Here is a 27,157-nt window from a genome sequence, read left to right on the forward strand (position 1 = left end):
TATTAATTCAAACGACATGCCTTCAACCTCCATTATTTACCGGATAGTATACTAAAGTCTGTAGTTTTGTACGAAATATTTCAAGCATAACAAAGCTTTTTGCGCTTTAAAGGGGTTCTATAGTCAGTCAGAAACGCAAATCTCTTTTGTAAACTTGTACCTTCACACGGCATAACATGCTTAGTCCCGCTGCAGCACACCTTAACCGGGGAATGAATCTTCCGTTTGGCTGCCCTTCACACCATTCGGCTGGAAAACCTGTTCACTCTGATTTCCGGTGATGCTACAAACCTGAAATTAAACGTCCGTGAATCGATACCGGCCGCGCGGAGCGAGACCCCAAGCCTGGCCACGGCTGGGCCAGCAGAGGCGGACCGCACATCACCAGAACGTTCTGACCCCCTCGGCCAGCTCCGCGCGCCAGGCTGCCCGAGCGCTCCGCGACGCCGCCCTGGGCCTCCGGCTCCCTTCCCCGCTTTTCTCAAAACTTGACCACTCCCCCTCAGCCCACCTCTCAGGCCATATCGGCCTCCATCAGCCAGGCTCTCGCGGTCTTTTTAAGCCCCTCCCTGACGGCCGTGCCCCTCCCGTCGCTTAGGCACCGTCCTACCCTGAGATGCCAGTCCTAGGATGCCTCTACCTTCCACCCTCTCCGCGTCTTATTTCTCCCAAACTTGCGCCTGCATTGGCTCCGCTGGAACGCCCCTGCCCCTGTGGCTGGAAAATAGTCTTCTACCGTACCCGCTGTGGGCCACCCTTTCCCCTACTCCCTGCAGGAAGAGCGGACGTTCCACGTCTTTCTCGTCTGGGGAGGGGTGCAGTGAAGCTTTGGAGCCCATTTTACGACAGTGTGCGGCTGTGCGGCGCGGGTGACGGCAACGCCGCACTGCTCTTGGAGAGGTCACTCCGGAGACGGCGTTGCTCTCGGGCCGTGGGGGCTGCTGGCAGCATGTGGCGCGTCTGTGCTCGACGGGCCCAGAATGCGGCCCCAAGGGCAGGATTCGGGGTTCGGTGGGCGGCCTTGCGGGAGGACCCGGGAGCTCCAGGCGTGACCCCGCGGGCTGGCGCGGCTCCGGCTCGTTGCAGTAGTGGGACCACGGCGTATGGCCGTGTCCGGGCACTCTGCAGCTGGAGTCCCAGCTCGTGGGCCACACGGAGGAATCGCCTCCTGCTGCAGCTTTTGGGATCGTCCAGCCGCCGCTGTTATAGCCTGCCCCCGCATCAGAAGGTGAGCCCCAGACCTGCCCTTCGCGGGACCCCGTTTGTCCTTCAGGGCAGACTTCTTAGCCTCGGGATCCTCCCTCTGAGGCTTCAGTGATCTTCCATCCCTCTTCCAGTATATATCATTTGTCTCTTCTTCAACACCCAGCTTTGCTGTGGCTCTTGAGCCAATTTACCTCTCCTGATCTATTAATTCCATGGAAGGAAAAGAGTTCCAGGCGTTCGTCTCTTGATCTGTTCCACTGAAAGAAGAGCTACAAACCTGAGGCTGTTTGTGGAATGTCCGCTGAGTTACGTGCTCCCAGGGGACTGTGGAGCAGGGGCTCTGTCACTGGAGAGCTGGTGGCAGGAGCTCCCTTTCTGTCCCCAGTGCCCAGCGTGGGACGGGACTCAGTACACTCTGCATTAAATACAACTGAATGAAGCATTAAGCCACACCGAGAGGTAGCGTTTTCTAAATTTAGTGTTTCTCCTTTTTCTCCTCCAGGTTCCATTGCCCTCTCTCTCCCCCACAATGCAGGCAGGCACCATAGCCCGTTGGGAAAAAAAGGAAGGGGAAAAAATCAATGAGGGTGAACTAATTGCAGAGGTAAGTTTTTTAAAACATGGAAATGAGTTAGAAGGAACTGGCTTAGCTAAACTGACTGGTAGCTCTCCGTATAGGTAATTATCCCTTTTGCTTAAGAAACTTAAGATGTTTTTTACAACTTGGTATTAGAGAAGGTTGGTTAGATAAGTTGTCAGCAGCTAGCCAGGCTGATTTTTTAGCTAATTACTTTCAGGTCTATTAAGAGAGGCTTTTATCTTCACATGACCGTTGAACTGTGTGATTCTAGGCACAGTCTAATAAATTTCATACTGGTAGCCTTAAGCCTAAGTTGCTTTTTGTTAAAAGGTTGAAACTGATAAAGCCACTGTTGGATTTGAGAGCCTGGAAGAGTGTTACATGGCAAAGATACTGGTTGCTGAAGGTACCAGAGATGTTCCAGTTGGAGCGATCATCTGTATCACAGTTGAAAAGTGAGTAGTACCTTGGTAATTTGTGGAACTCAGGTGCTTAGTGGAGTGTTTTGACCCAGAACTGAGAAAATAGGAGTTAAAGACTTCTGAGACTACTTTTGTAGGAGCTAAATTTGCTTTATAACCCCCTGTACTTACACATTCTTTCTCTTCCATAGGCCTGAGGATATTGAGGCCTTTAAAAATTACACATTGGATTCCTCGGCAGCATCTACCCCACAGGCAGCCACAGCACCAACCCCTGCTGCCCCTGCTTCATCACCTACACCTTCTGCTCAGGCTCCTGGTAGCTCATTTCCCACTCACATGCAGGTGAGGCTCAGCCTCTGGTTGTTTGCTCTAGAAAACTTAGTATTCATTATTTTTCATATATGGCCATCACATCCTGGAAACTGGCATTAACTATGGCTAGCTCTTCTCATTTGAAAGTAAAGAGAGATTAAAAAGAGAAGAAAGTACATAGGGATTTAAATATGCAAATTAACAATTTTATTTCTAGTCAATATTTCCAGGAGTGTGAACATTGACATTCCTTTAAATTTTCTCAGCCTCAGTGTAATAGGATAATGCTTGGCATTTCTCATTCAAGAACATTGTATTAGATTTGGAGGATGATTTGTACTTATATCTACACTTTGTATTGATAGAGTGTTTAGTAGGCCTCTAGTATTGTCTATTGAATAAAAGTCCCCAATTGATGTTTTCCTTTGACATGTGGTGTTTACTTTCTTAGAGTGGATGAACTAGTCCCGTAATATTAATGAGGAAACTGACATTAAAGTATGAGTGTAGAATAGACAAAAGAGTTGAAGGCAATAAATATTCTGTTAAATCCGTTTCTAAGAAACTACAGCAGTTTATTAGATACTACAGTCATCCCATGTATATTTGTGTGTTTTGGATATTGGAAATGGGTAAAAAAGCAGCTGGCCCTTTTCTAAAGGATTAAGACTAAAGCTTTTCTTTCACTTAGTTTATTTGTAGAAATTTCTGTATAGGTATCATTTTATTTTTTGGACATAATGTTCTTCTCCATGGTCTTTTCTTAACAGCCACTTGTGAAGTTTTGTGTGGTGTTCAGGTCACACATTTGTTTCATCCTATTCAGTAAACTCTATCTCACTACATAAGACACACTTCATTTCTCTCCATTTTATATCTGTGGCTTTGTGTGCAAGTGTTACAGTTGCATCTTAATTATCTTTTAAGATCTGTATAGAGATTATTGGCTCCAGTGGTTTTTAAGAAGTAGATGGAGATGACAAATTCTGAACAAGAAGAACGTTTAAAAAATATTTTCTAATTAGAGTTCTAAGTTTTTCTTCATTTTCCCTCTTTCCCAAGACATTAATTGAAATGATTTTTCTCTCAGAATAATCCTTTTGCTAATTAGATGTAAAAAAACTAAGAAGAGGGCGCCTGGGTGACTCAGTTGGTTAAGCGACTGCCTTCAGCTCAGGTCATGATCCCAAGAGTCCCGGGATCGAGTCCCACATCGGGCTCCCGACTCAGCGGGGAGCCTGCTTCTCCCTCTGACCCTCTCCCCTCCCATGCTGTTTCTCTCTCACTCGCTCTCCAATAAATAAATAAATGAAATCTTAAAAAAAAAAAAAAAACTAAGAAGATAGCAAACAAAACCCATAATAACTGGGTAAGCATCCAAATTCAGTGGACACACAAGCCATATAAATAGCAAAGCAATGTTTCATTGAGAGCAGCCAGTCTGATGTTTAGATTTTATTGGAGTGGGAGTCTCTATTTCCTTTATTTATTTATTTTTCCTGCAATAGTTACCAATTTGGATGGCTTTTCTTTCTTTTTCTTGTCGGATTGCTTGTGACTAGGACTTCCAGTACTATATTGAATGAAAGTGGTGAGAATGGACATCCTTAACCTTGTTCCTGATCTTAGAAGGAAAGCTCTGTTTTTCACTACTGAGTATGATGTTAGCTGTAGGTTTGTCATATAAGGCCTTTATTTGGTTGAGTATCTTCTCTCAAGATAAGTGCCCACTTCGTTGAGAGTTTTTATCATGAATGGTTGTTGTACTTTGTCAGATTTTTTTTTTTTTGCATCTATTGAGATGATCATATGTTTTTTATCTTTTCTCTTACTAATGTTATATATCACATTGATTTGTGAATATTGAACCACACTTGCATCCCTGGAATAAGTCCCTTTGATTGTGGTGAATTTTTTTTAATGTATTGTTGGATTCGGTTTGCTAATATTTTGTTAAGGATTTTAGCATCTTTGTTTATCAGAGATATTGGCCTGTAGTTTGTTTGTTTGTTTGTTTTTGGTGGTTTAGGTATCAGGGCTGGCTTTGTAGAATGAATTGGGAACTTTTCTTCCTCTTATTTTTTGGAATAGTTGAGCAGAATATGTGTTGACTATTCTTTAGATGTTTGGTGGAATTCACCTGGGAAGCCATCTGGTCCTGGACATTTGTTTGTTGGGAGTTTTTTTTTTTTTTTTTAAGATTTTATTTATTTATTTGAGAGAGAGAATGAGATAGAGAGAGCATGAGAGGAGGGAGGGTCCGAGGGAGAAGCAGACTCACTGCTGAGCCGGGAGCCCGATGCGGGACTCTATCCCAGGACTCCAGGATCATGACCTGAGCCGAAGGCAGTCGCTTCACCAACTGAGCCACCCAGGCGCCCCTGTTGGGAGTTTTTTGATTACTGATTCAGGTTCATTGCTAGTGATCAGTCTGTTCAAATTTTCAGTTTCTTCCTGATTTAGAAGGTTGTATGTTTTAGTAATTTACCCATTTCTCCTAGGTTGTCCAATTTGTTGGTGTATAATTTTACATAATATTCTTTTTTGAGAAGTTTGGGAGAAATGCAATTTCCTCTGAGTGAAAAGATAGATGCTAATACAGAGCACAGCAAAATTTTAGTGGAATCGTGTAAACCAAGATGATTCCGTGAAAATGAAAAATTCTAGCTTAGGGCGCCTGGGTGGCTCAGTTGGTTAAGCGACTGCCTTCGGCTCAGGTCATGATCCTGGAGTCCTGGGATCGAGTCCCACATCGGGCTCCCTGCTCAGCGGGGAGTCTGCTTCTCCCTCTGACCCTCTTCCCTCTCGTGCTCTCTATCTCTCATTCTCAAATAAATAAATAAAATCTTTAAAAAAAAAAAAAGAAAAATTCTAGCTTAATCTAAGTGATAAAAAAGACGAAAGGATGCTCTGTGCTTAAATATGTAGTTGAATTAATTTTGATTAAAAAGAAATCTTTCCTAGTCTACCCCTGGCTTTTAACTTTGGTGGAGCGGGGGAGGTCAGAGTATCACTGGTACTGTAAATCTTGGGACTTGAAGGGTGATTCAACTGGTGGGGCATTATTGAGGCACTGATCTTTTGCTGTTATGGGGGCATCAGACAGGTGGGAATTTGGATCGTCAGTCACTATCATTCCATAAAACTACTGAAGCTTGCCTAAGTGCCATTGTGTCCAAGACTTTAATAATGTGTTAAGCAGTACTATGTGTTTGTTTCTACAGGTGGTTCTTCCTGCCCTCTCTCCCACCATGACCATGGGCACAGTTCAGAGATGGGAAAAAAAAGTGGGTGAGAAGCTAAGTGAAGGAGATTTATTGGCAGAGATAGAGACTGACAAGGCCACTATAGGTGAGATTTCTTCAGCTCTTAATGGTTGAGGCACTGAGTTTTCCAGTGAGGGAAGAGGATTGCCGTCCTATCCTATAATGAGTGAGTGATAACATGAAAAATTTTAATTTTTGGGATTCATTTCCTGGAATAGGCTATGCCATGACAGAAGTGTGCATAGTGGAATTTGTCAGTTCCACGTTGTACTTTTCATGAATCAAGGATATGTCAACTTAGAGATTATTTTTATCTAGAGCTTGCTTCTTAGTCTTACTGTGTTACTGAGAAACTATCAGCACTGCTATTCTTTAAATTGGGCAAGGGGGAAAAAGGAAGCGGGAAAGTGACTTTCAAGGCAGGAAAATAACAAAGATGACTTTGAGGGAAAACTGAAACCAGGATTTGGATTGCTTTCATAGTTTCAAAGTTTGAGATAGAATGTGTATGTACCTGTTTACACGTCATACTGCATTTCCATATATTCCCGTTCTGATTCATTTTTATGCTCAGAACAAAGCCCACCTATTATTTGTGATAATATTCATAGATATTAGTAGATCTATTCTTTCCTTTCCAGTCCCCAAAGATGCAGTGGGTGATTCTGGGCATTCTCTGCAATGGTGATTTTTAGATTTGTGTTCTTCAAACCCCATGATTCCTTGATGGCACCTTGGGGCACAGGAGACTTAATGAACAGGACTCTACTTTGCCCTGACCCTTTCCCCAACTTTCACCAGGGCAACTCCTTTTTATCTTTTTGCATATTGTGTTCCAACCGAAAGATTTTATTAGAAGAAAGGATTCTGTTAGAAACAAACAAAACCCCTTGGTAACAATAGATCTGCTTTGCCAGAATTGCTATAGAGATGGTATTCGAGACTCTGGTAGTCACTGGAGAAGCATTACCTTCGTCAAATTCTTTAAACTCTCTTGTGGCCTTGGAGTCTTTTTTTTTTTTTTTTTTAAATAGCTTTTATTGGATATTAATTCTTAACTAGAAAAGGGAAGGATTCATCAAAAATGTGTTTGTCAGGGAGGGGTACAACAGAAAGCCAAGAGATCTGTAAGGCAAAAATTGTTCTCTGCAATGTCTTCTTTTAGTTTTACTTTTGTAACACTTCATTTTTGAGTTCTTTCTCAGAAGAGCAATTGCTGAATAAAATGTAATTTGTCAACACCATAGAAACCCTAGTAATGCCATAATTCTTCACACTGAAATATTTAGTTGAATACCAAAAAAACCTCTTTGAAAACTCCAAAGATACTTTTAAGCGCATAATCCCACATCCCTGTCAATTCTGGTAGCTCCGTTAATTTAACATCCATGCGGTTCTGATTTTTAGAAGTACAACTGATGCCATATTGGTACAATTGATATCATCTTGAAGTCTTGTGGGTCTGCATAGCAGCTTCTCTTAGAGATGTTTTTAAGAAAATGTTCAGAACTAACTACTGTCTAAATCTCTCATAGTTTTAGTTAACAGCTATTTATTTAGTATTTATACCAGGTACTGTTTCTAAGTACTTGAAAAATAATAATTTTTATAACATCCCTGTGAGGTAGGTATTATTGTAATCCCCATTTTGTAGCTAAAGAAGCTGAGACACAGAGACATTAACTCACAAAAGGTTATATAGCTAGTTAGAAGGAGAAGAGCTTTTTACTTAAAACTGTGCTTTGAGTTTGGTGGGATAGTGGAGTCCTTTAAATTCCATGATGGTCTTTCTTTCTATTTAAGGTTTTGAAGTACAGGAGGAGGGTTACCTGGCGAAAATCCTGATCCCTGAAGGCACAAGAGATGTCCCTCTAGGAACTCCACTTTGTATCATTGTGGAAAAAGAGGAAGATATACCAGCGTTTGCTGACTATAGGCCAACTGAAGTAACTGATTTAAAACCACAAGCACCACCATCTACCCCACCCCCGGTAGGTATGCTTCTAGACTTGAGGGAACACTTAACCATATTCATCTCTAAATTAAGGGATTAGATTGGATGATATTCTAGGTTCCTACCAGCTCTCAGATTCTATAAATGGGGAAGGAGATGGTTAGGGGCTCTTGTCTGGCTCAGTTGGTACAGCCTGCAAGTCTTGTTCTCCGGATTGTGAGTTTCAGCCCCACATTGGATGTAGAGATTACTTAAGATATTTTAAAAACCTTTAAAAAAAAAAAAATCATGTGCTTTTGTGGAGATCTGCAAGGTATGTGGCAGTGCACCATTCCCCTAATAGGTGTTAGATCCTTGTAACTTTTTTTTTTCTTGCTGTCTTGAGTCCTGCTGAGAGCAAAGCTGAGGTGACATATTCTTTGTCTGCTTTAGGTATAGATATGCATATGGAAATTACTGTGTACAGTTGTTCATGAACAGCATGGGATCTGGGGCACCAACTCTGCGCACTTGAAAATCTTTGTATAACTTTGGATTCCACCCAGTTTTAACTAATAACTAATAAGCTTGCTGTTGGCTGGAAGCCTTACTGACCACATGGACAGTAGACAGTCAATTGACACATATTTTGTATAGTATATGTATATGATACCTATTGTATGTCGTATTCTTAAAGCACAATAGAGAAAATGTTATTAAGAAAATTGTAAGGGTGAGAAAATACATTTGTAGTACTGTACTGTAAAAAATCCGTGTGTAAGTGGGCCTGTGTAGTTCAAACTTCTGTTGTTGGAGGGTCAGTTAATCTTCATTACTGTCAGTACTCTTGGTGTTCACTTACGATAGTGGGTTAAGCTTATTTTTACAATACATTACAACCTTGACATACCATGGCTTGTTTTGCATAGAAGCCAGTTTTGTTGTGTATGCTATACATACAGTGTAAACACTGTATATCTACAGTGCACCTCAGGTCTAGATAACACTATGACGAGGCTTCTGTACGTGTTAGGATCATGTGAGTTTAGACTAAGTAGTACACATTTCTGTGAGAGAAAACTTGATTTCTGACTTACCTACATTTGTGGGGAGCTGGCAAGTAGTAGTTACTTCTTAACATACTTTCAACATGGAACCTTCCAGCACAATTTATTTTGCAGTAAGGTTAAGTAAAAACAAAGCCACGTTGGTCATGAAAGAGAATGAGAATAAAGAAACAGCAAGAGATGAAAGTAAAGAAAGTCTATAAGGATATTACATACTGGTTAGCAGTATTAAATTCCATGTCTCTCCATGTTATCAGGGAGTAAGATAATGTGGTCCTGTCTTTGCCATAAGGTTATATTATTACTCTTCATATTGCTATATTATGTTGGTTAAGCAGGAAAAATATGCATAATGATCTTTGGGAGAAAGATAAAAGTTATTTTGATTTCTTAGTAAATGTAAGCTCTTAATCTTTCAGACCAGTCTTTACAGTGGTGAGTTAACAATTTGTAACTTTTTTCAAAAGGTGGCCCCTGTTCCTCCAGCTCCCCAACCTGTAGCGCCTATACCTTCAGCCACCCGCCCAGCTACTCCTGCTGGACCCAAGGGAAGGTTGTTTGCTAGCCCTCTTGCAAAGAAATTGGCAGCAGAGAAAGGGATTGATCTTACATATGTAAAAGGTAAGTTTGTCTCTATGGAATGGGGTTGTAAAGATAAAATTTACTTGAGATTCCTTCTTAAGACCAGCAAGACAACTCTATACAGTCATCTTCTTTGGAATAATACAGAAAAGGATGAGTGAGGGAAGGAATCTCCTTTGTTGCCACCACAGATAGGGAAGCTTACCGTGCGGTATTTAATCCATCTAGGATCTACCTGTATCATGTAGATGCTGTTTTCTTTCTCGGTTTATGGGAACGTCTTAATTTTTAGTGGAAGTATAATATGCTTGTTCAGCGGAGTTGAGTTTTAGGACTTGACTATGTAATAAGAGATCACTGTTGGTGCAAGGCTGGCTGAATCTAGCAGTACACAGCATAAAACATAAACCTGGGGTGATGTGAAATGACTTTGAATAATAAAATTCATATAAAACTGAAGTTCCTTGAGGGCAAAGGAAAAATGTCTTATTCATATCTTTTTCTCTCCGAAGAGAAAGTATAGCTTACTGATAAGAGCATGGGGTCTTGAATCAGACCATCTGGGGTTTACTCCTGGCTTTATCATCTTCTCTGTGATAAGACTTTAGGTGAATTACTTAACTTGTGTATGTCTGTAGATGAATTACTTAAACCATCTGTTTTTCCATCTGTAAAACTGAAATAATAGTGCACATTAAAACAGTCAAAGGGCCTAGGACAGTATCTAGAATGTAATAGGTACTTGAAAAATTTTAGTTCTGTTCATGTTAATATTATTGCCTGGCATTTAAATAAATATTTTTGAGCTCAAATGTAATGTAAGGTAATTAAGATACTTGGAGAAGGGAAGTTACTAATCCTGAAGCCTGGTTTGATGGCTACTACTGTGTGCTAGTCACTGAATTGCCACATTTAGCGTGACATTTCTTGAAGTAAGAATTATCATTCACCAGTTTTTGGATAAGAAAATACTCTTTAGGGATCTCCCTTTCTGTTAAGTAGTAAAGTTCCAATTTGAGTCTAGATACTGGTTATTTCCCCAGTTGTCCAGCTGTGGGCACTCAGTGCTGGTTATCATCTGTCTGCTGTCTTTTGTTTTGTGGATAGAAGGCAAGCCAGTCCCCAAAGAATAAGAATAGAATATTGTAAATTTTTTGGCCTTCAGAGGATTCTTAAAATATTTGAAGATGCTTTTTTCCATTTTTATGTTATTTCACTTGCATAGTGCCACTTTTTATGTATATGTGACTAGAATTAGGGACAGCAATGTAAGTTGGAATAAATTTTAAGGAGAGGAGGGACTGGGTTAATTATATCAAAAGAATTTAGACAAGTGAAGAAGGATCATTTATGAGATACTTAGCAACACTGGTTGCTGTACCAAAGATACAAGTAGGAAAGTCCCCATATTCTTATTAGGCAATTAGGGTTAGGTCATTCATTTACTACCATTTAAACCAATATTCACTGAGTCTTGTGTGTGTGTCATTTGTTCATAAGACAGACAAGATTTCCGTTTCAGATGCTTATGTTAACAAAAATAAAGAGTTAAACCGAAAGGGAGTACAGCATAGTGGTTAAGACTATGGGCTCTGGAACTGGAGTGCTCAGGTTTGAACCCCAGCTCTGCTGTACACTACCTGTGTGACCTTTTGTGTCTCAGTTTCTTCATTTGTATGTAAAAATAATGCCTTACAGGTTGTGAGGGTGAACTAAGTTGACAGTGCCTGCACATAGAAAGCATATACAGGTATTAGCTATAATAATGAAAATAATTTGTGATTACCTAGGATGATCCAAATGTTAAGAGAGAATAAACCAAGTGAAACACTATTGAGTGACAGGGTGAATATATGTGCAGCCTGACTGCTGTTAGATATGTTGGTTGGGGAAGATCTTTCTGATGAGGTGACATTTGGTCCGACCTGAAAGATGAGGAGGAGTCAGCTGTGAGCCAGCCGTGTGAAGAACTGGGACAGAGAGACCAGTAGTACACAGTCTGAAGTGGGAGAGAGCTTGGCATGTTTGAGGAACATAAAGGAGGCCAGTGTTAATGGAGCATAGCAGGCAGAGGGTCTAGTGATATTAGGTGAGGTTGGAAAGAAACATAGAGGTGAGAACAAGGACTTGACAGGTCGTGGTAGAATTTGAATTTTATTTAAAGCATAGTAGGAAGCCACTAAAGGGTTAAAAGAAGGAAGTTATATTTTTAAACTTATATTTTTAAAAAATCATTTTTTAATGATTTATATTTATATAAACTTATATTTTTAAAAAATCATTTTTTGGCTGCTTTGTGTAAATGGGTTAAATGAAAACCATGGTCCCTGTTAAGATGCTGTTGCTGAAACCGACAGTGGTGACTTAGACAAGCGTGGTCAGAGTGGAAATGGAAAGCTTCAAGATTTTTTTTTTTTTTTAAGATTTTATTTATTTATCTGACAGATAGACAGCGGGAGAGGGAACACAAGCAGGGGGAGTGGGAGAGGGAGAAGCAGGCTTCCCGCCGAGCAGGGAGCCCGATGCAGGGCTCGATCCCAGGACCCTGGGATCATGACCTGAGCCGAAGGCAGACGCTTAACGACTGAGCCACTCAGGCGTCCCTCGAGATTTTTTTTTTTTGACAGAATCGACAGAACTTAGAAAGGATGGTACGTGGGGACTTGACAGCAGTTATTTCAAAACAGAGGTGTGGTGGGAGCTTGTTTGAGTAGACTGAAAAGCAGAAAGTGGATGGAGAAGTGGAAACAGCATTGTGGACAACTCATTCAGAAAGCTTTGCTGTGGAGGGCAGGAGCTAAGGTGGCAGTAGGAGGACCCTAGGCTCGTCTCGTCCTTTGAACACAGCTAGATAACTATCAGATCATTCCAAATATCCAAGAAATCAATGTGAGGATTGATAGAACAAACTGCACAACTAGAGGGAGAGAAGAGGCAACATCAAGGAAGGTAGGAAGTGAGGAGATGTGGTTTGGGGGAGAAATGGATCATGGGTTGTGAAGAGAGGCAAGACAATGGAGCACACAGAGATACATATAAGGAGAATACTTCCCCAAAGCCATTGGCTGGGAAAAGGAGAGGGGCTGATTTTCATGAGTTTTTGTAACCAGCAGGGCTCAAAGACTGGTTTTGGAGGTCCACAGGCTGGGCTAGGATAGAGCCCTGAGAGCACTGCCCTATTCTTTGAGAGCAGGCAAGCGAGCAACCCCAGGGTGGATGGTGCCATCTGAGGATTGCCTCTGAGGATTGCCTAAAGCGCATGGGGAGAGACTTGTTAGCTCTTCTTGGAGCGCTTCTATGAGAGGTGGAGTTCCCTCTATGGGGAGAAAAAGAGCCAGCCAGTGCCATTTCTCTCCCCCACCCCTCAGCATAAACAACTTCAGTAAATAGCACAGTGCCAACACTTGCTGCCTGACCTGCTTACACCAAGTCCCATCCCCCTGTGATCTCCTGATACTGCTTTTCTCACACAAGTGTGCCTAAGAACCAGCGCAGCAGGTCCCTTCCCCAGAAGATCAGCACAGACCCTCGCACATACCATATCTCCTGACCATAGAGCTCTGCAAAGCTTCAGTTCTAGTGGAAATAGCGTCGGGTTTCATTTAACAAATAGATCAGAGCATACCTAGTTGAAACTCGCCATACTCTGACTAAGGTCCAAACACTGCCCACTCTAGGTAAGGATTGACTGACGGATAGAGCAGCCAACATGAGCAGCAGAGTGCACACAGCACACTAGAGACACTCCCTGCAGTGCCAGGCCGTGGGCATTATATGACCTCTTGAAGCCATTACTCTCTGGAGCAGGATATACAACAGGCTTTTCTAACACACATAAGACAGAGACCTAGACAAAATGCCAAGATGGAGGAATTCATCCCAAAAGAAAGAACAAGAAAAGGTCATGACCAGAGATCTAATCAAAACAGATATAAGTAATATGCCTGGTGGAAAATTTAAAACACAATCGTAAGGATACTTGCTGGGCTTGAGAAAAGCATGGAAAACATCAGGGAGACCCTGACTGCAGAAGTAAAAGAGTTAAAAAACAATCAGGCAGAGATGAAAAATGCAATAACAGATTCAAAACTGGCTGGATGTAATGACTGCTAGCATAGAAGAAGCAGAGGAACGAATAAGTGATATAGAGCCTAGAATTACAGAAAGTAATGAAGCTAAACAAACGAAGAATGATGGATCACAAGAGTGGACTTAAGGAACTCAGTGACTCAATCAGACATAATAACATTCATATCATAGGAGTCCCTGAAGAAGAAGAAGAAGAGAAAAGGGGGCACGGGGTTTATTTGAGGAAATAGCTGAAAACTTCTGTAGTCAGGGGAACGAAACAGACAACCAAATCCTGGAAGCACAGAGAACTCCCATCAAAATCAACAAAAGCAGGCTAACACCAAGACATACTGTAGTTTAATTTGCAAAATATAGTGATATAAAAAAAAATCCTAAAAGCAGCAAGACAAAAGAAGTCCTTAACTTAGAAGACCCATAAGGGAAGCTGCAGATCTCTCCACAGAAATTTGGCATAACAGAAGAGAGTGGCATGATGTATTCAACATGCTGAATGGGAAAAATCTGCAGCCAAGAACACTCTATCCAGCAAGGCTGTCATTCAGAATAGAAGAAGAAATGAAGATTTTCCCAGACAGGGGCACTGGGGTGGTGCAGTTGGTTAAACGTCTGACTCTTGGTTTCGGCTCAGGTCGTGATCTCAGGGTCCTGAGACTGAGCCCTGCAATGGGCTCCGTGTTTAGCAAGGAGTCTGCTTAAGACTCTCTCCCTCTCTGTCTGCCCCTCCCCTCTTTCTCTAAAATAAATAAATCTTTAAAAAAAAAAAAAGTTTCCCAGACAATCTAAAAAAAAAAAAAAAGAGTTTCCCAGAAAATCTGGGTGCCTGGGTGATCTCAGCTCAGGTCTTGATCTCAGGGTTGTGAGTTCAAGCCTTGTGTTGGGTTCCACACCAGGCGTGGAGCCTACTTACACACATGCATGCACGCACACACACATTTCCCAGGCAAACAAAAACTAAAGGAGTTCGTTGACCACTAAACCAGTCCTGCAAGAAATATTGAGGAGGATTCTTTGAGTAGGAAGGAAAGACCAAAAGTTGACAAAGAAAGCAACCAAGAAAAATCTCCAGAAACAACAACAAAACAAGTAATAAAATGGCGCTAAAAAGAGTATCAGTAATTACTCTGAAGTAAATGAACTAAACGCTCCAAGCAAAAGACGGTGTCAGAATGGATAAAAAACAAGACTCATCTATATGCTGCCTACAAGAGCCTCACTTTAGACTTAAAGACACCTGCAGATTAAAAATGAGGGGATAGTGGGGCACCTGGCTGGCTCAGTTGATGGAGCATGTGACTCTTGATTTCGGGGTTGTGGGTTTAAGCTCCACATTGGGTGTGGAGATTACTTAAGGATAAAAAATAAAAATTAAAAAAAAGTGAAAGTGAGGGATGGAGAAACATTTATCATGCAAATGGACGCCAAAAGAAAGAGTAACAGCGCTTATATCAGACAAACAAGATTTTATATCAAAGATTGTAACAAGAGATGAAGAACGGGACCATATCATAATAAAAGGGACTATCCAACAAGAAGATCTAACAATTGTAAATATTTATGCCCCCAACTTTGGAGCACCCAAATATGTAAAACAATAACAAACAAAGAAACTCATTGATAATGATACAGTAATAGCAGGGGACTTTAACACCCCACTTACATCAATGGACAGATCATCTAAACAATATCAACAAGGAAACAATGGCTCTGAATGACACACTGGACCAGATGGACTTAACATATATTCAGAACATTTCATCCTAAAGCAGCAGAATACACATTCTTTTCAAGTGCACATGGGACATTCTCCAGAATAGATCACATACTAGGTCACAAATCAGGCCTCAACAAGTACAAAAAGATTGAGATCATGCCATGCATATTTTTTTTTTACCACAACACTGAAACTTGAAGTCAACCACAAGAAAAAATTTGGAAAAGCCACAAATACATGGAGGTTAAACAACATGCTACTAACAAATGAATGGGTCAATCAGGAAATTAAAGAAGAAATAAAAAAGACACATGGAAACAAATGAAAATGAAAACACGATTGGGTTTGCAGCAAAAGCAGTCCTAAGAGGGAAGTATATAGCAATACAGGCCTACCTCAAGAAGCAAGAAAAATCTCAAACAACCTAACCTTATACCTAAAGGATGTAGAAAAAGAACAACAAATGACGCCTAAAGCCGGGAGAAGAAGGGAAATAAAGATTAGAGCAGAAATACTGATACAGAAACTAAAAAAACAGTAGAACATCAATGAAATCAGAAGCTGGTTCTTGGAAAAAATAAAATAAAAAAATAAAATTGATAAACCTCTTCCCAAACTTATCAAAAAGAAAAGAGAGGGGCGCCTGGGTGGCTCAGTCATTAAGCGTCTGCCTTCGGCTCAGGTCATGGTCCTGGGGTCCTGGGATCGAGCCCCGCGTCGGGCTCCCTGCTCCGCAGGAAGCCTGCTTCTCCCTCTCCCACTCCCCCTGCTTGTGTTCCTTCTCTCGCTGTGTCCCTCTCTGTCAAATAAATAAATAAAATCTTAAAAAAAAAAGGACCCACGTAAATCACAAAGAAAACCATTACCACAAAAATACAAAGGATTGTAAAAGAATATGCCAACAAATTGGACAATCTGGAAGAAATGGATAAATTCCTAGAAACATATAAACTACCAAAGCTGAAAGAGGAAGAAATAGAAAACTTGAACAGACAATAACCAGCAAAGAAATTGAATCAGTAATCAAAAATCTCCCAAACAAAGGTCCGGGGCCAAATAGCTTCACAGGGGAGTTCTACCAAACATTTAAAAAAGACTTAATACCTGTTATTCTCAAACTATCCCAAAAAATAGAAATGGAAGGAAAATTTCTAAACTCATTCTATGAGGCCAGCAGTACCCTGATACCAAAATCAGACAAAGACTCCACTAAAAACACTATAGGCCAATATCCCTGATGAACATGGATGTAAAAATTCTCAACAAAATACTTGCAAATCGAATCCAACAGTCATTAAAAGAATCATGCACCACAATCAAGTGGGATTTATTCCTGGGCTGCAAGGGTGGTTCAATACTTGCAAATCAACCAACATGATACAGCACGTTAATAAAAGAAAGGATAAGAACTATATGGTCCTCTAAATAGATGCAGAAAAACATTTGGCAAAGTACAAATCCATTCATGATAAAAACCCTCAAAGAAGTAGAGATAGAGGAAACATACCTCAACATCATGAAGTCCATACATGAAAAACCCATAGCTAATACCATCCTCAGTGGGGAACAACTGAGAGCTTTTCCTCTACGGTCAGGAACAAGACACAGTGTCCACTCTCACCACTGAAGTCCTAGCCTCAACAGTCAGACAAGGCTTCCAAATTGGCAAGGAAGAAGTAGAACTGCCACTATTTGCAGATGATATGATCCTCTATATAGAAAACCCAAAAGACTCCCCAAAGTATTGCTAGAACTGATACACGATTTCAGTAACGTCACTGCATACAATATCAACATACAGAATGTGTTGCATTTCTATACACCAGTGATGCAACAGAATGAGAAATCAAGGAATCGGTCCCATTTACAATTGCTCCAAAAACCCTAAGATGTAGGAATAAACCTAACTATAGAAGTAAAAGATCTATTCTTTGAAAACTCTAAAACACTGATGGAAGAAATTGAAGATGACACAAAGAAATAGAAAAAACATTCTTATTTCAGGTTTGTGGCTCTGAATTTAGAGTATAATCAGTCATCTAAGTGTACATTTTTTTTTTTTAAGTAGGCTCCACGCCCAGCATGGAGCCCAATGCGGGGCTTGAACTCACAACACTGAGACCGAGATCAAGACCAGAGCTGAGATCAAAAGCGGATGCTTAACTGACTCAGCCACCTAGGCGCCCCATGGTGTGCACTTTTTTGATCCCAATAGCATTAAGCTACTCTGATGCTGCCATTGAGAAGGCAGACAGTTTAGAGTTTGACCAGCAAGTGATTATAACCGTGATCCCCATGTGTAAGCAGGGTGAGGATGAGGTGAAGATGATAGGGAAATGATGAGAGCAGTTGAGGCAGTGGAGTGGGGGTCCTGGTGAGGTTGAAGAAATTTTGCAGTAAGAGGGAATGGTCTAGAATAAGTGAGTTGAGAGGATTAGTGATTGTCACCAGATACATTTTGTTCCACACCAGCAGTCAGTTCTCTGCCACCACCTGGGTATCTAACACTTCAGTTCTATTCTGACACTAACTCTCCAGAGTTAGCATCAGGCTCCACAGGGTTAAGGGTTCAGTCCCACAAGACTGCCCCTACTTCTGATGCCAGTTGCAAGTCCTCATGTATGCAAATTCACTAGAAGGACTCACAGAACTCAGGAAGGCACTGTATGTATCATTACTAGTTTATTGTACAGGATACCACACAGGAACAGTCAATAGAAGAGATGCATAGGGCAAGGGTTGTAGGGGAGATGGGTACAGAGCTTCCATGCCCTCCCTGGGAGTACCACCCTCCCAGCACATTGATGTGTTCACCAACCCAGAAGCTCCAAATCTTGTTTTTAAAAGAGTTTTTATGGAGGTTTCTGTAAGAAGCATGGTTATTTAAATCCTTGGCCGGAAGTTGTTAAACTCAGTCTCCAGTTCCCCTTCCCTCCTTGGAGGGACAGATAACTTAGCAAATATGACCAAAATGTAATCATTTGGGGAGAAACTGTTTTAAAGCCTAAACCCTAATGTTCAGAGTTTGATTTGTCTTACAGCTACTCATATATGTTTCATATTTATTTGAGGCAAAGCACGTTCACATCACTATCCCATTTTATCTTCACAGCCTTCCTTTGAGCAGGGGCCGGTATTAATAATCTTTATCCTACAGATGAGACTAAAGACCAGAAGAAATTAAGTGACTCTAGTCTTCTAATTTATATTTGACAACAACCCTACATTTTTTACTCCTAGTTTGGAGTTCTTCCCTTTAAGCCATATTGCTTTATGATGGCCTGTTGTGCCTTCTTCATGAGACAGGCAAAAAGATTTAAAAGATTTCAATTGACTCCTTCTTTCTTGTGGGTGGCTAAAGCCCAGCCTGAAGCAGGTGATACTGCAGGTTTCTTCCTCTTGAGGGGCTGTGGCAGATCTGCCTTGGTGGTAAGGGGAGGTTATGGTTTCTGTTGTTTATAAAGGAGGGGTATCTAATAGGGGTACTGCTACCTCTGTTCTAGAGCTCCGGGTGAGGATAAACACAATCCTAGCCAACTCATTTTTCATAATGAAGGAAAGGAGTTGGGACGAACTGCATACAACAAGACTCCTTTTAAAAGTCTGCCCTGGGGGAAGATGAATCAATTTGACCAAATTTTTTCTAGAAGTGGGCCAGTGTGAAAGGTATTTTAATAACTAAATTCTGAGTCTTCTTAGAATTACGGTTCAGGATTATCTGTTTGGGTCTGAAGTTAAGCCTGATTGGTTGTGGATGGGAGGAGGAAGGAATTGAGTGAAAATAAAAGTAAGCCCTTTGTAAGAGGATTTGGAGATCTTTCCTTGTGTGAAGGATTTGGAGATCTTTCCTTGCACGTAACTTCATTCCCAGTCTCTGACACAGGCCAGTTTAGAACCTTGGCCACTGTGAGAAAACTAAATGATGGAGACCACACAAGGAAGGAGTGATTCTGAAGATGAGATCATTGCAGTTGAGAGTTACTCAAGCTATTTTGGGGTGAAAAAATTTAACTTGCCTAATATGCCCGAAACAATTGTTGTATCTGTTGACTTTGTACAAAGGGAATTCTTCATGATCAAATGAATCTAGAAACCAAATGAGATCCATTTCAAGGTTCAGAAAGGGTTTTTCGGGGCTAAGAGAGGAGGCAGCTAGACCTTGGGAAGTATAAATTGTACTCAGCATTATTCGTATGTCAGTAGTTCCCAGTTTAAAAGTAAAGAACATGAAAAGATGAAGTACAGCTTAGGTGAAACTCTAAAAGAGAAGTACTTAACAAAGAGTATTTGCTGTAGTTACAAAGAAAAGCACCACTGTAGATCAAGTGAGAGTACTCTGTGTGAATTATAATTAATAATTGACAAAAGCTGCTGTCTTTGGGAGACTGTTAAGGTGCAGGAGTAAGGCAGTGAGTGACCCCTTTGAGGGTCTTTGGTAGAGAACCCTTAGGAACTTGCACTTCAGGATCATAGTGTTGATCTCCTGGAGATCAGCAGTCGGGAGGAACCAGTAGTCTGCTCTCACATGTGATATTTATGCATCTCTTCCAGGCACAGGACCAGAAGGCAGAATCATTAAGAAGGACATCGACTCTTTTGTGCCTACGAAAGCTGTTCCTGTGAGTTAGATTTGGCGTTTTTGTTTAGTTTTGCTTTTGGTAGTTTATCCCTGCAAAATGCTCTGTCCAACCTCTTAGACCCTTTCATACATTACTTATGGACGGAATAGCTTAACCAGAATTGTGGGGTTTTTTGTCTAATTTTACTGGCTAGCAGTATTTAGATATGAATGTGCTGTCACTCAGCATACAAAAGGAGAGATGATATGCTGCATTGACATGCATTCCTTTTTTTTTTTCTTCAGAAGTGGTACTAAATTTTTTCTAACAAATCCTCTCCTTCCCATCCAGGCCCTACTTTTAAATGCACGCTTACAAGTTGTTGACTAGAGTTTGAGTTTCACGTAGTTAATTATTCCACATAGGGATTAAATGCATATAGCCAATCAACTTCTATTTGGTGGTTAAAGTGTTAAGATAATTAGCTAAAATTAAGGAAAATGATTTAGTGATTTAGATGTTTGCTTTATTTATTTTTAAAAATATTTTATTTATTTATTAGAGAGCGAGTATGAGCAGAGAGGAGAGGGAGAAGCAGGCTCCTTGCGAGCACTTAGTGGACTGAGCTACGCAGGCGCCCCAGATGTTTGCTTTAAAATGAAAGATATGGGACGCCTGGGTGGCTCAGTTGGTTGAGCGTCTGCCTTTGGCTCAGGTCATAATCCCAGCGTCCTGGGATCGAGCCCCACATCAGGGGAGTCTGCTTCTCCCTCTCCCACTCTCCCTGCTTGTGCTCTCTCTCTGGCAAATAAATAAAATCTTTAAAATAAAATGAAAGATTTATCATTATTTTTTCTTAACACTGTTCAGAAAAGTGAATTACCTTGTTTTACGTTTATCTCTAATCCTTTTAATTTAAGAATGCTTTGATTGCTTTTCTTGAAGGTAATTTTGCAAATACAGAATTTTTTGACAAATTAATCATTGAACAAAAATGATACTTAAAACATGATCACAGAATTCTAAGTATAAAAATTAAAAACAGACTTCTTACATAAGCACAGTACAAATCTGAGTCCCTTTTGCTCCCTTGGGATAGAAATAGCTATTTTCTATAAGCCTTTTAATGTTTACTTTGCCATCTGTAAGAGTCAATACCAGGTACTAAGAGCTTTTGTACTTGCCCATAGGCTCCAGCAGCTGCTGTGCCTGCCGCAGGTCCAGGAGTGGCACCCGTTCCTACAGGTGTCTTCACAGACGTCCCAATCAGCAACATTCGTCGTGTAAGATTATTACTCTAAATCTGCAACCAAAGCTGTGGGGGCATCTTTACTCTGATCAATTGCATCCACAGTTTGAAACGCTAGCAGACACTTTTTTTAGTTGGGAATCTTAGATGACTAGTTTAAGATGTTTGGTTTGGCCAATTAAATACTTGGGATAAACAGACATTGCTCTGATTAAATACTACTAGAAGGAGCCCAGGTTCTGGTGCATATTCCAGTTCTGGTAATGCTTGAGGTAGCCATTACAAGGGAGCAGGGTAAAGGTGCAAACAAAGCCCTGCATTAGGTAAAGTCTCACCTGAGCTTAAGATAAATGATGTTTTAATCTCTTTGATTTCAGGTTATTGCACAGCGGTTAATGCAGTCTAAGCAAACCATACCTCATTATTACCTTTCCATTGATGTAAATATGGGAGAAGTTTTGTTGGTACGGAAAGAACTTAATAAGGTAAAAGGTCTGGAAATTCCAACTCTATAAATTGTAAAAGTTTTGTTTTAACCCCACTAATCATTTACATTTTTACCTATATTTTTTGTTAAATATGTGCATTGATGATGGAAAATGGTGTCCTCTGATTTTATTTTATTTATTTAATTATGTTATGTTAGTCACCATACAATACATCATTAGTTTTTGATGTAGTGATCCACGATCCATTGTTTTTGTATAACACCCAGTGCTCCATGCAATACATGCCCTCCTTAATACCCATCACTGGGCTAACCCATCCCCGCACCCTCCTCCCCTCTAAAACCCTGTTTGTTTCTCAGAGTCCATAGTCTTCTCACGGTTCATCTCTCCCTCCAATTTCCCTTCCTTCATTTTTCCCTTCCTTCTCCTAATGTCCTCCCTGCTATTCTTTATGTTCCACAAATAAGTGAAACCATATGATAATTGACTTTCTCTGCTTGACTTATTTCACTTAGCATAATCTCCTCCAGTCCCATCCATGTTGATGTAAAAGTTGGGTATTCATCCTTTCTGACGGCTGAGTAATATTCCATTGTATATATGGACCACATCTTCTTTATCCATTCATCTGTTGAAGGGCATCTCGGCTCTTTCCACAGTTTGGCTATTGTGGATATTGCTGCTATGAACATTGGGGTGCATATGGCCCTTCTTTTCACTACATCTGTGTCTTTGGGGTAAATACCCAGTAGTGCAGTTGCTGGGTCATAGGGTAGCTCTATTTTTTAATTTTTTGAGGCACCTCCACACTGTTTTCCAAAGTGGCTGCACCAGCTTGCATTCCCACCAACAGTGTAAGAGGGTTCCCCTTTCTCCACAACCTCTCCAACATTTGTTGTTTCTTGCCCTGTCCATTTTTGCCATTCTAATTGGTGTAAGGTGGTATCTCATTGTGGTTTTGATTTGAATTTCCCTGATTGCTAATGATGATGAACATTTTTTCATGTGTCTGTTAGCCATTTGTATGTCTTCTTCAGAGAAGTGTCTGTTCATGTCTTCTGCCCATTTTTTGACTTGATTATTTGTTTTTTGGGTGTTGAGTTTGAGAAGTTCTTCATAGATCTTGGATATCAGCCCTTTATCTGTAGTGTCATTTGCAAATATCTTCTCCCATTCTGTGGGTTGCCTCTTTGTTTTGTTGACTGTTTCCATTGCTGTGCGAAGCTTTTTATCTTGATGAAGTCCCAAAAGTTCATTTTTGCTTTTGTTTCACTAGCTTTTGTAGATGTATCTTGAAATAAGTTGCTGTGGGAGATGTCAAAGAGGTTGTTACTACCTATGTTCTCCTCTAGGATTCTGATGGATTCCTGTCTCACATTGAGGTCTTTCATCCATTTTGAGTTTATCTTTGTGTATGGTGTTAGAGAATGGTCGAATTTCATTCTTCTTCATGTGGCTGTCCAATTTCCCCAGCACCATTTATTGAAGAGACTGTCTTTTTTCCATTGCATGTTTTTTCCTGCTTTGTCAAAGATTATTTGACCATAGAGTTGAGGGTCCATATCTGGGTTCTCTATTCTGTTCCATTGGTCTATATGTCTGTTTTTGTGCCAGTACTATGCTGTCTTGGTGATCACAGCTTTGTAATATAGCTTGAAATTGGGCAACGTGATGCCCCCAGCTTTGTTTTTCTTTTTCAACATTTCCTTGGCGATTCGGGGTCTTTTCTGATTCCATACAAATTTTAGGATTGTTTGTTCCAGCACTTTGAAAAATGTCATTGGGCTTTTGATCGGGATGGCATTGAAGGTATAGATTGCTCTGGGTAGCATAGACATTTTAACAATGTTTATTCTTCCAATCCATGAACATGGAATATTTTTCCATCTTTTTGTGTCTTCTTCAGTTTCTTTCATGAGTGTTCTGTAGTTCCTAGAGTATAGGTCCTTTATCTCTTTGGTTAGGTTTATTCCGAGGTATCTTACGGTTTTTGGTGCTATTGTAAATGGAGTTGTTTCTCTAATTTCTCTTTCTATAGTTGCGTTGTTAGTGTATAAGAAAGCCACTGATTTCTGTGCACTGATTTTTGTATCCTGCCACATTACTGAATTGCTGTATGAGTTCTAGTAATTTGGGGGTGGAGTCTTTTGGGTTTTCCACATGAAATATTATGTCTGCAAAAAGAGGGAGTTTGACTTCTTCTTTGCCAATTTGAATACCTTTTTTTTCTTTTTGTTGTGTGATTGCTGTTGCTAGGACTTCTAGTACTATGTTGAACAATAGTGGCAAGAGTGGGCATCCTTGACGTGTTCCCAATCTTAAGGGAAAGGCTTTCAGCTTTTCCCCATTGAGGATGATATTTGCTGTGGGTTTTTCATAGATGGATTTTATGAACTTGAGGAATGTTCCTTCTATCCCTATACTCTGAAGAGTTTTAATCAGGAAAGGATGTTGTATTTTGTCAAATGCTTTTTCTGCATCAGTTGAGAGGACCATATGGTTCTTCTCCCTCCTCTTATTAATGTGTTCTATCACAGTGATTGATTTGCGAATGTTGAACCACCCTTGCATCCCGGGGATAAATCCTACTTGGTCGTGGTGGATGATCCTTTTAATGTATTGTTGGATCGTATTAGCTAGGATTTTGTTGAGGATTTTGGAATCCATATTCGTCAGGGATATCGGTCTGAAATTCTCCTTTTTGATGGAGTCTTTGCCTGGTTTGGGGATTAAGGTAATGCTGACCTCATAGAATGAGTTTGGAAATTTTCCTTCTGTTTCTGTATTTTGAAACAGCTTCAGAAGAATAGGTATTATTTCTTCTTTGAATGTTTGGTAGAATTCCCCAGGGAATCCATCAGGCCCTAGACTCTTGTGTTTTGGGAGGTTTTTGATCACCGCTTCAATCTCGTCACTGGTTATTGGCCTATTCAGGTCGTCAATTTCTTCCTGTTCAGTCTTGGCAGCTTATAGGTTTCCAGGAAGGCCTCCATTTCATCCCCTTTGCTCAGTTTATTGGCATATAGTTGTTGATAATTGCTAATAATTGTTTCTATTTAGTCGTGATCTCTCCCCTTTCATTCATAATTTTATTAATTTGGGTCTTTTTTCTTTTGGGTAAGTCTGGCCAGTGGTTTATCCATCTTATTAATTCTTTCAGAGAACCAACTTCTAGTTTCGTTGATCTGATCTACTGTGTTTCTGGTTTCTAATTCATTGATCTCTGCTCTTAATTTTAATTATTTCTCTTCTAATGTGTGGCTTAGGCATCGTTTGTTGCTTTTTCTCTAGTTCTTTAAGATGTAGAGTTGGTGAATTTGGGATTTTTCTATTTTTTTGAGTGAGGCTTGGATGGCTATGTATTTCCCCCTTAGGACTGCCTTTGCAGTATCCCATAGGTTTTGGACTGATATGTTTTCGTTCTCATTGATTTCCATGAACTGTTTAAGTTCTTTGATTTCCTGGTTGACCCAAACATTCTTTTTTTTTTTATTTTAAGATTTTATTTATTTGTGAGAGAGAGCATGAGAGGGAGGAGGGTCAGAGGGAGAAGCAGACTCCCTGCTGAGCAGGGAGCCCGATATGGGACTCCATCCCAGGACTCCAGGATCATGCCCTGAGCCGAAGGCAGTTGCTTAACCAACTGAGCCACCCCGGCACCCAACCCAAACATTCTTGAGCAGAGTGGTCTTTAGCTTCCAAGTGTTTGAATTTCTGCCAAATTTTTTCTTGTGATTGAGTTCCAGTTTTAAAGAATTGTGGTCTGAGAATATGCAGGAAATAATCTCAATCTTTTGGTATCGGTTGAGACCTGATTTGTGACCCAGTATGTGGTCTATTCTGGAGAAAGGTCCACCTGCGCTCGAGAAGAATGACTGTTCTGTTGTTTTAGGGTGGAATATTCTGTATATATCTAGTATATATCTATGAGGTCCATCTGCTCCAATGTATCATTCAAAGCTCTTGTTTCTTTGTTGATTTTCTGCTTAGATGATCTGTCCCTTGCTGAGAGTGGAGTACTGAGGTCTCCTACAATTAATGTATTGTTATCAATATGACTCTTTATTTTGGTTAACAGTGGCTTATGTAGATAGTTGCTCCCATGTTGGGGGCATAGATATTTACAGTTGTTAGATCTTCTTGTTGGATAGACCCTTTAAGAATGATATAGTGTCCTTCTGTGTCTCTAATTACAGACTTTAGTTTAAAATCTAATTTGTCTGATATAAGAATTGCTACCCCAGCTTTCTTTTGAGGTCCGCTGGCATGGAAGATTGATCTCCATCCCTTCACCTTCAGTCTGGATGTATCTTTAGGTTCAAAATGAGTCTCTTGTAGGCAGCATATGGATGGGTCCTGTCTTTTTATCCAATCTGCAACCCTGTGCCGTTTTATGGGAGCATTTAGGCCATTCACGTTGAGAGTGATTATTGAAAGATATGAATTGTCATCATGTTGCCTGTGAAGACATTGTTTTTATAGATTGTCCCTGTAAATTTCTGTTGTATATGACTCTTGGGGTCGTCCTCCTTTTGTAGAACCCCCCTTAGTATTTTTTGCAGGGCCGGTTTAGTGGTCACATATTCTTTCAGTTTCTGCCAGTCGTGGAAGCTCTGCATCTCTCCATCCATTTTAAATGACAGCCTTGCCGGATAAAGTATTCTTGGCTGCATGTTCTTCCCATTTAGTACCCTGAATATGTCTTGGCAGGCCTTTCTGGCTTGCCAGGGCTCTGTGTATAGGTCTGACATTATTCTGATGTTTCTCCCTCTGTACGTAAAGAATCTCTTCCCCCTAACTACCCTCAAGGTTTCCTTGGTTGTAAGATTTGCAAGTTTTACTATTATATGCCAGGGTGTTGGTCTGTTTTCCTTGATCTTGGGAGGGGTCCTCTCTGCCTCTAGGACGCGAACGTTTGTTTCATTCCCTGGATTAGGGAAGTTCTCAGCGATGATTTGCTCAAATACATCTTCTAGTCCTCTCTCCCTCGCCACTCGCTCTGGGATTCCAATTATTCTGACATTGGAACACTTCATGGTGTCACTTATTTCTCTGATTCTATTTTCATGGATTCTGAGTTGTTTTTCCCTGGCCTCCTCTTTTCCCTTTTTATCTATTATATTGTCTTCCAGGTCACTTATTCGTTCTTCTGCCTCACCTTAGCTGTTAGATTATCTAGATTGGATTGGATCTCATTGATAGCATTTTTAAGTTCTGCCAATTCAGCTTTCATTTCTGCCCTTAGAGACTCTATGTTGCCATTAATTGATTTCTCCATTCTAGCTATTGTCTTCACAATTGCTAGCCTGAATTCCATCTCTGACATCTTGGTTATATCTGCATCCATTTGTAAATCTGTGGCATAAGTCATAATCTCTGAGTCTTTTATTTTGGGGGTTCCTCCTCCTAGTCATTCTGTTGATGGGTGGTTGAGGGAATGTATAGAGGCCAAATTATTGACCAGAACCCAAGCAAGATGCACCTGTTTTCTAGGGACCTTAGGGTTGCTGGCCTCTTGTTTTCCCAGCCTGTCTTCTGGGGGAGGGGCCTGCCGCGCTGTTGCTCAGGCAACCCTGTTTGGGTGGAGTTGCCCTGCCCCCCTGTGGCGGGGGATGGGCTCAGTGGGAATCAGTGTGGGGGGCTTTTGTTCCCTGGTGGCTTTCCCTGACAGCTTTCCATGTCTCTTCCGCGAGTCAGAGCAGAAGAGTCGTTTCCAACCCTCTGCC

At 40.7% G+C, this 27,157-nt stretch overlaps 1 protein-coding gene across 1 annotated transcript in view; it reads left to right on the plus strand.

Moving 5' to 3' along the window:
- The first annotated feature begins 794 nt into the window (after positions 1 to 794).
- The window catches only part of DLAT (dihydrolipoamide S-acetyltransferase), a 37,649-nt gene continuing 11,286 nt past the window's right edge, over positions 795 to 27,157 (plus strand). The window contains exons 1-10 of the mRNA XM_025893355.2: positions 795 to 1,228; positions 1,709 to 1,810; positions 2,117 to 2,241; positions 2,400 to 2,553; positions 5,748 to 5,874; positions 7,593 to 7,780; positions 9,257 to 9,410; positions 19,726 to 19,793; positions 20,924 to 21,016; positions 21,360 to 21,467. Of these exons, the coding sequence (XP_025749140.1) occupies positions 950 to 1,228; positions 1,709 to 1,810; positions 2,117 to 2,241; positions 2,400 to 2,553; positions 5,748 to 5,874; positions 7,593 to 7,780; positions 9,257 to 9,410; positions 19,726 to 19,793; positions 20,924 to 21,016; positions 21,360 to 21,467 (1,398 nt within the window). The 5' untranslated portion in view covers positions 795 to 949. The remainder of the gene's footprint in view (positions 1,229 to 1,708; positions 1,811 to 2,116; positions 2,242 to 2,399; positions 2,554 to 5,747; positions 5,875 to 7,592; positions 7,781 to 9,256; positions 9,411 to 19,725; positions 19,794 to 20,923; positions 21,017 to 21,359; positions 21,468 to 27,157) is intronic.

Source organism: Callorhinus ursinus, unplaced genomic scaffold (assembly GCF_003265705.2).
Source record: "Callorhinus ursinus isolate GAN/ISIS: 27379988/994484 unplaced genomic scaffold, GSC_fseal_2.0 scaffold19, whole genome shotgun sequence".
Lineage (NCBI taxonomy): Eukaryota > Metazoa > Chordata > Mammalia > Carnivora > Otariidae > Callorhinus > Callorhinus ursinus.